The sequence below is a fragment of the Temnothorax curvispinosus genome, unplaced genomic scaffold, assembly GCF_003070985.1.
Source record: "Temnothorax curvispinosus isolate PA1 unplaced genomic scaffold, ASM307098v1 QBEX01006396.1, whole genome shotgun sequence".
In the NCBI taxonomy this organism is placed as follows: Eukaryota; Metazoa; Arthropoda; class Insecta; order Hymenoptera; family Formicidae; genus Temnothorax; species Temnothorax curvispinosus.
In genome coordinates, this window is record NW_020216176.1 from 127,123 (window position 1) to 139,252 (window position 12,130).

Below are 12,130 nucleotides of genomic sequence, written 5' to 3' on the forward strand. Positions count from 1 at the left end.
TCGACGTCATTCTCGACTCTCTCGCGGCGGAAAGACGACGACGAGACGACGACGCGACGCGACGCGGTAAGACAATGACGCGCTTTGTCGCGGATTCGCCGAGCACGTGCGTTTCGAAACCATCACCATATCGATCTTGTTGAATTTCCGATTAAAAACGTTCCGCATTGATCCGTTTAGGCCAATAAATTCTTAGAGGAAACGTTCCAAAGGAGATGCGCGTTAATTCCAATTTTCTGGAGCGAACACAATAACAGCAACGGAGCGTTCCACGTAAGTTGGCGCGTGCGCGCACAATGCAATGTCGCGAGTACCCTAACTGAATTCCGTTAATTGATTCGTCAGTTGAGTTCGCACGCTAATTAATTCGCTGACAAATTTCATTCGGAACGGCCGCGCGCAGCCCTGAATTGCGCAGCGAGTTAACTAGTTCCGATGATGACCGGCAGCACACGATGACACGCGCAAGTCGCAAGTAGTGGCGTATACGTGCGACTGTGTGCAGTCATGTAGACGAGGGGTTTAGTAGGACGTAGGCGGGATGAGCCATCGCGCTCGCTCGCGCCCGAGGGATCGTTCATAAATTATGGATGCATTAATTATAACGGAGTTTGCGGACGCGAGTGTGTTTAGATTGACTTGACGGCGAAATGGCCGTGGCGTGTCCCACCCGCTCCCGCGTAGCGTCGCGCCACGCGTTTGGATGTTGCCGCCGATGATCAGTAAAGATATACGCAAGGGGCTGGATATCGGCTTAATTAATTAAACCGCATAAATAACCCTACTGTCGAAGCTAATTTGGCCGCGCGATTAGCAACCACTGTATCGGCAGGATTCGACTCGTTTCATGGACGCCGCCTTCAGCAAACGCCTCGAGGCATCGAAGTCACCGTCATCGACAGGACATAGAGCGACAGCACAAGCTCTTTCTTCTCTTCACGGATAGGAATGCAAAACGTTCTTATCGATTTTTATCATATAAAAACCTATTTAAGATACCTAGGGTAAACTCAGATAAGATGGCCAATCCATGCATGTTCATTCGATATTTCATGGCGAGCTAGATTAAAAGAACATAGGTTGGCCATCTTTCCTGTATGGCCATCTTACCCGAGGTTATATACCCTCTATAATTTTTGACGAAACAACGTGACTATTCACTTGTGAGGTTCGACGTTACTTCAAAGTTATTTGCTTTTAAATACCTACGACCTATGTCACCGGTAGAAGAAGAGGAAAAAAAGCGAGCGAGTGTTAAGAGGAGATCGAAATAGAGTTAGTCCGGCGAGAATAGCGTTCATGCAGCCGTTCCCAAGGTTTAGTGAAGCAAGAAAGAAGTTGAAGCGAGAAGTATGACACAGACCTCAGAGGTGTTGGCGACATCATTTGTTGGGCTACTGACCGCGTTGTTGGAGTGCGTTTGATCCGTCTTGAGTTCACGGTGATTGCTGAACTGCACGTAGACCGCTCTGCCTCTGAGTTGGGCCACGCCGGAAGCGTAGTAGGTCACCATGGTGGCTGCAGCGTTCTCGTCCGCCATTTCAAGAAACGCCTGCAACAATAAAAGAAGATTTTGTCAGCTACGGAACACGCACAAGTCATTTGACTTCAAATGTCTCAAATGAATTAATTAAAACACTTAAATAAATGTATCATTTTTCACACAAGTGTACATATTTTGTGATACAATTGTTAATTCTGGCTCAATGTTTTTCTCAGTGTTAACGCATGATAATAATTATATTGTACAATTTTTTGAGACGTATTTCAGTTGCGTCTAATTTAGTTAAATTAAAATTCCTAAATGACTTGAACGTCGGCGCTTTTATAGCGAGACCAATAAATTAAGGTCCGATATGTAATACGCTTTTACTACTTAACTGCTCTACTATAATGCCGATTTCACAAAGCATTTACGTTTTATAGTCTTGTTGAGCAAAATCCGAGGCAAAATCACAGTTTGAGATAAAAGGAGACGACACGACTGTCCAAGTTTGCGCGGTTACTTTAAGCCCGAAACCGATCTCGGGGAGTTATGTCGAGATTCTTTTTTGATTTATGCGCGGCAAGGTAAAACATGCAGGATGGAACGGAAAGCATTTTTATATTTACCTCGGAGTGCAAGTCGTAATGGAATATCTGAAACTCGCATGCGGGTAAACACGCGCGGAACAGATGACAAAATTCAAGGGAACGAGAGATGAAAACGGAGGCGAGTTCGCGAGGCAAAACTTATTTGTACGCGCAAGAATTTCGTTTTAATTACGTCATTCCGCGGCAAGATGCATGGCAATTGATTCTGCAAAAATGCTTTCTTTTATTTCAACATTTTATTCTATTCGTTCGGTTTAATAAACATACCTTTTTTACAGAGCGAGACTTCTATCGGACGGCTATATTACATATTGTAATAATTTATATTGTAATTTCGTCGGGAAATAAAAAATGTAACCGTATCGTATAACGGAGAAAGAATAGCGTCCCTCTCGAGACACCCAAGTGAATTTCGCTTGGATTCTTTTCTCCTTTGAGTGTTCATGAAATTAATAATCCCGTATTTCTAAATCGTACTCGTGCGCAACTCGGCGTAAAGGAAAATTCCCCGAAGACCCGGGGGTTGTGCAAAGTCGCATCCGCGACAGTCAAGTGGTACGTTTATCGAGGAAAACTTAATAAAAAGCATTACCTACACCGTGCCGTCCTCCGTTTTATTATCGCGGCCGACGAGGAAGAAGAGCGCGATTTCGCTGAGATAGAGAAATCGCGTGCCTAGATCTAGGGAAAATTGATTTGCCCCGAGAGAGAGAGAGAGGGGGGGGAGGAGAGAAGGGGAGTGAAGAGAAAACAGCGGCAGATTAATAAAACGTCGCGTAATCGTCTCGAAGAGGCGAGGAGGGGGGGGATATCTCGCGATAACTGCAATTTCAAGCTCATAATGTATATAAGTATGTATATAAGTGACGGATAAGCGAAAATGAAAGGCGCAGGACAGGAAGAAAGAAGGATGTTTATGTGCGGATCGCGGTTATATTCGCCACCGAATAGCTACGAGTCTTCTTCCGTCCTCTCCGTTTTCCGCGCGATCCATTTTCAATTCAATATCGATGCATTCGCAACGCTCGTTTCTCTCTCCTCCCCATTCTCTCCCTTTCTCTCTCTCGAACGTTCCACCCTTCTTCCTTTCTTCAACGCCCGTCTTTTCGCTCATGACCGGAGGAGAGAGACGCGACCAGCATTGAAATGCGAATGATAGTTTCTTATGCAACAAAAGCACGAGGCTCGTCGCTCGATTGTGAGGATCTCGACGAGTCAGCTGGATCCGTCGTTATTGTATCATGCGCAAGTCAAGTACTAAAAAGTGCTGTAGGGCATGTCTTTTTACGCGTTTGACTTGATAACTTTCTTAAAATTTTATTATCTCGTCCAGGTATAAGAGCATAAAAAAATAATCTGTTTTTTTTTGCGAGGTACCTTTTTACTTCGAAGCTTTGAGAGTGCTTCAAAGAAAACTTGATATGAAGAAATTCAATTTTATCCGGATAAAATGTCCGTTGTTATATATACACTTTATGTAAAATTGACGTAAGTTTTCTCTGTTGAATGATATTACTGCGCGAGCACCGCTTGTATAATTTCCGTTTATTTAATTCATGATATTTAATTTACTTTTCGTAAATACATCCGCCGTGTTTGAATATTTGAAGGAGTTCTCGGTGTACATAGCCCGAGTTAATAAATGAGAATTATTAAAGGAAAACAGAGAAAAGTAACAATTTAATACGTTGTATTTCTGGAAAGTTACGATATTACGATCTCGTGATAATTTCAGCGAATAAGATAAACATACCGCTATATAAAACGTGCAAACATGACATTACTTATTACTTTCGTTATACTTACTTTCGTATTTCGTGTACAGATTAGATTAAGAATAAGAATCGGCACGAATTTCCGAAAGAAGTTTGTGACTTATCGCGGCAAAAGCTAATTTCACGTCAATATACAAGCAAATTTCGCAAATATAACCACCAGTTAATCTTGCGCCAGTTAAGCTGAGCAACGAACTAGATGAGAAAATTATTATAACGTTACGCGCGAATGACATTATGTATTTCGAATTTGTCTAGCTACGTATGTCAACGCGTTTTGGATTTGGTATCCGGACACTTACGCTAATTGCAGTGTGTGCAATGGACAAATTAATTAATTGTTAACGAAGTGAAACACTAAGCAAACAGTGGTATTACTTCATGCGGTATTTGTGTTTACTTCAACGAACTATCCTTTGTATCCACACTATGATCTGCAGCTGATGTAATCTTCCATTAGCGAAAAAGCAATTTGTTAATGTAGCGAATACAGCGGTACTGTAATTCGCGACGCATAAACAACGCGTATCCATACATATATCCATAAACAAATTATGATATATTTAATTAAATGCATACATGATTAAAATAAACATTTTAAGAACGCGCGTAATAAACGCGTTTGTTTTTATCGAATGCGAAGCATATTGTATGTTTAAGCGGCTCATCTCGTTACATTCATACATTTATATATCTCTACAAAAATTATTTACACTTTTGTAAAACGCACTAGTAAATGTGAAAAATATTGAAATACTCTTTCTACGCGCAGCGTGGTAGTTCATTTTGCATCGGTGAAGTGACCCAATTTTTAGTTTGTGTATTATAGTTGGAAAATATTTGCCGAATAAGCCACGAAAAATATTGGCAAAGCGACGAGATTCGATATTGATAGAACGCTAAAGGAAATAAAATTTCTCGTCAGTAAATTTCCAAGAATTCATTTTTACTATAAAGCGCGCAATTCTAGAACGGCGATTATCATCAAGATCTTTCCAATCTCTGCTAATTTCTTACATTTGCTTAAAACTTATTAACATAAAAATTCATTATACAATTCTAGACGAGTGCAAAAGAATACGGTGGAGATCTTAAAAACGATCTCGTATCACTGAATCTTTGTGCAAATGATAAAAAACTATCCTTTTGCGACAATATCTCGATTGTGAACAAATCAGTTCAGGATAAAAAAACGTTGTGAGAAGCCCCGAGATGATGCAATGGCAGTCGGGGGGAAAAGATCAGGGAGTAAAAAAAAAATGTTCGTTGACGAAAATCAGGTTACAGTCGGAACGAACGCGATCGCTCATTCGCATTTCGCACGAGAGATCGTCATTTCGCGCGCACCGGCGGCGCATCTGTACGACCAAACGAACGAACGGTCGGCACAAGTGCGAATAATAATCGCAGCCGGGGACCGACCGACCGACCGACCCGGATTTAACGGCGTTAACTCCGTTTCCAGCGCTAATGACGCATAGAACCGCGCGCAATTGGGTTTCCGCTGCGAATGGGACGAAATCCTCCGCGCGAGATCCGCTGAATCCAGGATCAACCCTTATGTTAGCGGACTACGCAGCCGGACACGCATGATCACGTCGCTCATTTTGACGATCAAGCGCCACGATTTTCGGCACAATGATCCATTCGGCCGCCTAAACGAGGACGTGCGTTCGTCGATCGCGCGGCTTTAGAACGGCGGAAAATAGAACGGCGCATTGTAACGATTGTAACGTATCGCAACAATCCCCCATCACGTTAATCAGAGAGTTACGTTTAAACGCAGAAAAACACCCGGGCAAATTAATTTTAATTGGCGGGGGCTGCGGCGCACGTGCGCCACAACCGCCGCCGATCGACGGCAAACAATCGACCCCGCAATCGGAGTTTAATGGGAGAAATTTAAGGTAAAAAGTTACCCGAAAACTAGTTTTATACATCGCTGAATGAACAGGCGTGTTCTATTGTGCATGTTACGATTCGCAAACGATTTGCGTACTCGAGTACATGATCATGTTTTTCGTTTCGCTCGACGGATCGGATAAAAGATCTTGTTGCAAAACTATACGCATGCACGCGCGCGCGCACGTACGTATATACGAGCGCGCGTCGATAATTATCGAGCAAACGGCACACCGTTATGGTCGGCCGCTGTATTTCACAAAAGCCGAGCATTTACGGGCGATTCTCCACGCCATGTATTTCTCTCTCTTTTTTTTTATTTTGTTTTTGCTGTACCAAACGCAAATAAGAGCATTCTTTGGCGAGGAGGGGGGGGGGGGCCAGCGTATACGTTTCGCTGCCTGGATGTTCTGCGTTGTTTGCCGTTTTATCGTGACATTTCGAAAGCGTTTCGGATTTCATGGACTATCCGGGAAATGTTTTTCGCGACCATTTGCAACTCGTCGTCCGTGTTCTGCAACGCCGCTGTACGCTGCATTTAATTATGATCGAGGGTGCCACGCTCCTCGCCGAGCGATTCGCGCAAACAGCGAATTTGAAATCTATTAAATATAATCCGTTACGCGATGCCACATATCGTTGCTAGACCGCGATGTATTATTTCCAGTTTTTTTTTTTTTTTTTACACCGGAGTTAATCCATCGATCACCCTAATAAAGTAAATCGTGACAGTCGTCGTGCTTGCCTGCATAACGAATACTTATGAGACATCGGACTTCTAGGGAGCTAGAATTTTCAACACACGCACACGCACACGCACACACACACACACACGAGACGTGTTGCGTAGTCAATCGCGGAAACCCCCGGAACAAGGGTGGTAATCGTACGGGCGTATACACCACCGGTCGTAGCCAGAAACCCCATTACGAGGGTGCCGGCTACATTTATAGGGCCGTACATCACCGAGAAAAGGCAGGCGGAGGACTTTATTATTTTGCGGATAGGTTTATATATCGGTGGGTTTTGCAGCGAGAGTGAGCGGTGTCTTTCCTTGACTTCTCTCAGGATCAGGAAGGTCAGATGTCGCCAATATAATACTTTCTTTGCTTCATTCCTTTTCATGGAGCGCGATATTATTTTACAACGCGTATTCATCTCGTACTGTCCCATTTCTTTCCACGCATAATAAGCTTTCGTTCCTGATAGTACGCGCGCGCGCGAGCAATTATATTGCTGTAATTTTAAATTACGCAGTGACACAATTCACTTGTGTAATTCACCGTTGCTACGTAATAATTTTTAATTAAAAGTTCGACATATTCCCTTAACGCTGTCGTCCCTCCATTTGGGATATCGAATTAGAGTGACGGTCCCCGGTACACAAATATGTTTCGCCACACGACCGAAATTCTATAATCCCCCACGTCGTGACACACGATAGATTCGGACTCCCCTTCTCGTATCCTCCGCTTCGAGTCCCGGCTCTCCCCGATCTCGGAGGTTTGGGTTTGGACGGGCATCTCGCCCTTTGTGATCCCGGATTATCCGCAGTCCTCCTCTCTGCTCGTGCCCGGCCACGAACTTCCTAACATTTTGCCATCGAGAAACCGCGGCGCGCTCGCTCGATGTCGGCTATAAAGCCGTTATTGGATCGAATACTCGCGCCCCGCCATAAACATCCGACTTACGAACGTATTGGCGGCGTACACACGTATGTATATAGATAGGGTTTGTGTGGCTCACAATGCACGCGGCCCGGAGTCGTCCCGATGGATCGAAGAGTGGGTCGCTTTCGCTCGAAAAATCGACCCTTCAGAAAGCCCACCCTTCTATCTTCCTTCCTTCCGCGTCGTTCAACCTCGCTCGCGAAGCTCCGCCGAAATTTATTCGCATCCGGTGAATAAGTCCATCCCGAGTTCGCGAATTCCCGCGGGTGCTTTCTTAGCGATACGTCTCGCATTTCGCCAGACTTGGGAAGGATAGTTTCTTTTGGAGAGTCCGATAATCGCGGTATTCGACGGCCACAGAGATTACTGTCATCCAATTTCTAAATCTGTCGTGTTTTCACAGAAAATATGCGAGTATAAAATGAAAAAAAGGAAGATAATATATTATATATACACGTCTTTTCAAGACAATTGCATTTCAATTTTCAAGTTTTTCGAATAATAGGAATTGACTGAATATTTATTTAAAATTTTATTATTATTTATAATTAAGAATAAAGAAATCGCAAAAAATTGCCGTTTGGTTTCTGCTCAGAGGAAATCCAAGTTAGCTAGTAGCAAAAAGAAATCGCGATAGTACCACGACACACCCTATAGAGATAGGCAATTTGTCATGAGATTGTTATTAGAGCGGATAGAAGCGGAACCTCGTTATCATTGACGGAGTTATAAGCGTTATAAGCCATCCGCTAAGTTTCTAGCGAGTTTCGGTGCAGAGAGGAACAGAAAAGGGGTGAAATGCGAGATGAGAGGATTGGGGGACAAGCGAGAGAGAGAGAGAGACAGAGAGAGAGAGAGAGAAAGAGAAATGGGGACGGTGGGATATGCCTCCGCGGGAAGAAGACGGGGCACGGAGAGTTATTTCTGATTTAAATAAACTCCGCTGCTACGTTCCACGAAGCTCGTCTTCCTCCAACGACGATTCGAACGGGGACTCGCGCGGTGCCCGAAGGTAGTTGCTGCAGGCGACGGAGGGATGAGGGCGTGCGGGGTGGAGAACATGAATGTAATTTATCTCCGCTATAAGGGACGCAAAACGGGTTTTCCTTCCGCTGAAACTACGTTTGAACTCGTCCACTGTCTTCTTCTACCCCCCTCGGTCGCTCAAGGAGAAAGAGAAAGAGGGAGGATGGAGGTTGGGATCAACTCGGGGCCCAAGAAGGGTGGTTGTTAAGGGAGGTACGCCGCTCCGGTGAATCAAAGAAATATTATATCATTAATACAGACCCCAGGGTGCAATGGGGCCGTTGGGTGTCTGCGTGGAGCGCACTACCATCCTCCGGCAGCCTCCTTCTGTCGATTTCCCAACCACCCGAGCGAGCCAGCCACCCTCACCTTCCCCTCCCTTTTTCCTACGCGAGAACTCCTCTTCTCTCTCTCTCTCTCTCTCTCTCTCTCTCTCTCTTCTTCGCCAACTCTTTCCTTCTCACCCTTTCGCGTCCGTACCACCCCTGCGAGCCTTTCAGCCGCCCGGGGTACCTTAGGAATATATATCTTGATAATTTGACGCGCCTTATATACCGGGCGTAACTATTGTTTACGGCTTATAGGTTCGTTGGGATCGCGAATGCGCGCGACTAAGTAAAGAATGCACGGCCGCGAAAGTCGAGCGTCTCGCGTGCGTGCGTGAAATTTTTACGATTCTTTCGACGGCGACCGCCGTCGTGTGGCGCGACCGATTTTTATGGTCCCCATAAAAATATGCGTCCTGCGTATATATCAATATTTCCCGACTGGAAATCGTTAACCTTCTCGCACTCCCACCTCCCTCGTCTTCTTCCCGCGCGCATATCTATATGCACGGCAGTATATTATGTCTTCGTCTTTGATATAAATAAAAAATTTTATTGTTAATCTGGGACTTCAGAAAAGTTTTTCCATCTCTTATCAATTTATGTATACATGTATACATAAAAATAAGGTTTCTTTCCCAGAATTTTTTGAAAATATTTTCTTAGTCGATGACTGCGGTAAGTTTATTAATAAGAATTAATAATGTGGTATATTAATTAAGATCTTAAATTATATTCTTCTAAGATGCTCGCTCTTTTAAGTAAAATGATCTATATTGCGAAGTTGATGTATATTGCGAAGCCTGTGGAAAATGATGCTAATACTACAAAGAAGTCTACTTTCGAACATTAAGGATTAAGGATTACAATCAATTAATGTCCTCCTTAATTAGGATAAATTATATGTCCATTATACTCGAAAGATGAACAAAATACATTAATAATCTTCTTATGCGCTTTATAATTGCAATATTAATTTCTCGCCGTTACAATATGTAGAATATATCAAAATTTGTTCAAGCATGACGTGGCGTTTCTAATGATTTCCGAATCGATTATTCAGGATTTTTTTTCCGATCATACGAGAATGCCATGAATGTGTACGAATATATTGACAGATGCGCGAATCAAAGTAAAAAGCGTCAGAGTTCATTTCAACGGTGACATTGCGACTTTAATTCGGTCGTTTATCGACGCCCGCCGAAATATATGTTCCACCCGTGACGATGCCATATTTTCCTGTATCAAGAGACGCGGGCTATCGATACACGGGATGTCTCGGAAGTGGCGCACTTTCTCCGAACCATCGATATTGAAAGCCAAACTCGTGGGGATATCTGCAGGATATCTGATACATCCTACATAAAACCAATGTAAGGGTATCCATCCTCTCATTCAACGACGCGTTTTTATCCCGCGAAATTGAAATCGGCGCATTGAAGATGGCCCGAATCATGACTGGATGCTATACGTGACAAAGCTTGTGAAAGCTCCGACGTTTTTGTTGTAAAAAAAAAAAGGTAATCACGATGATCGGACTTTCGATCGGAACAAACGACGCCGAAAGAGGATCGCGTGAGACGTGTCACCCAGACAAGACGGATGAAAGAACTCTGAAAAAATTTATGTTCGACTATTTGAAGGTCTAACACTGCTATACGAAGGCTCAGTTTCGGTCTGTGTGATAAATGGCATGGCGCGTATGTATTTAAAGCAAATATCTTTCCATATGTACATACATGTTAGAATATTCTCATATATACAGGGTGTAAAGCTAAAGAACTAAGCAAAATATAAAATTTTTGTGACCTTAACGACTCCACCTAGAGAAAAAGTAATTTCATCATATGATATTACTTTGATACCAAACGGTTGACAGAAAACAAAAATTTAATATTTTGTTTGCCTAGGTTCAGAAATAATAGTCTGTTGTACACCTTCAGTTTTACACCCTATATATATTGAAAAATTTATGGATATATATATTATATATATATATATATATCCATAAATTTTTCAATTCTATATCTTCGTCCATAAAAATTGATGTTGAAAATAATCTGTATAGAAGCCGAGCAATAATAATGGGAAGATGTCATATAAAAAAGGGAGGAGGGGCAACGTGACTCTCTCGCGAGTTTGGTCCCGCGATCGCGAGAGCAATGCAGGCGCCATTTATTTTCTTTTATAAAACCCGACATTTTTCCGACGAGATCGAGTGGAGCAATACCTTTTCTCTCGATTAGCTTTTCCCTTTTCCTCAAGCTTGTGCAGCGCGAACAAAAGCGGCACAACGACCGTGGAATAAACGTATGTTGACGGTACACAAAATTCCAGTATAACAGACTATTTTTGAGGGCGGTTAAAAAATATAGTAATGAAAGAGAGGGATGGATCTTTTATTTCGCAAATCCCCCGCCTATCGTTTTATGCAACGGGTGATTTACTCTCGTGTTAAATCTCGTTTATTCCCTCCCTTATCTCTCTATCTCTTTCTTTCTTTTTTTTCGCTGAATTTGATTGCGGCCGATCGGCGCGTCGCGTCGCTCGGGGATCCGATTGCTAGTCTAAAAATTAATAAGCGCCCTGACAGATAAGCGGATTATATCGGTTCGAATTAAAGCTCGCGCGTTCCGACGAGCTCACACACGCACACACAACACACATATCCGCAGGCATGCGCGTGGAGTCGGCTCGCGTGTACACGACGACAATATCGCGATATCACGAGATTCCGTTTTTCCGCGAGGAAAAATAAGCGTGCCGCGCGCCTGTGCATCTCGCGTTATTTCAGAAACGGCAAAATTTACTTTGGCGTAATCTAAGTATACGCCATATAATCTCCCGTCGCGGCGGACTAAGATACCGACAGATCACCGACGCCGTTGGATAAAGCGCGCGGGGATTGCGAAACAGCCCCGAAATTTCCCACGCGAGAAGAAAATGTCGTTTCTCGGTGACGCAAACTTATTCGCCGGCGTTTTCACGAGACGGAAACCAGAGCGGTCTGTTGTAATTTTTGCCGGTACCTTCGAGACTGCCGACGATTACGACAAATCAGGCAAGTTTTACGGTTACGTAACGACCGAAAAAATCCCCAAATAAAATAAGGAATTTCTTTTTTAAATAAAAATAAAATAAGCGACCTATACTTTACGTAATTGATATCTTGCCAATTAAACAAATAGAAAATTCCGTAAAAATTAAAATCATATTATATTCATGTACGCGCATGTCTGTGTGAGAACTTCCTTATCAATCAAGTATCTTTCTGCTGCCTTGGAAAATGTTAATCTCGTTAACGACTAAAGTTTGCTATGGTATCGTATAATGATTC

The 12,130-nt window shown here is 43.2% G+C and overlaps 1 protein-coding gene across 10 annotated transcripts in view; it reads right to left on the bottom strand.

The window, feature by feature from the left end:
* LOC112455823 (polypyrimidine tract-binding protein 1) overlaps positions 1–12,130 on the bottom strand; it is a 219,305-nt gene that overhangs the window by 68,170 nt on the left and 139,005 nt on the right. For 9 of the 10 annotated variants that reach the window (XM_025018018.1, XM_025018016.1, XM_025018019.1 and 6 more), the window contains one exon: positions 1,364–1,552. In XM_025018018.1, the coding sequence (XP_024873786.1) occupies positions 1,364–1,552 (189 nt within the window). The remainder of the gene's footprint in view (positions 1–1,363; positions 1,553–12,130) is intronic. The other variant, XM_025018015.1, reaches the window with a different exon arrangement.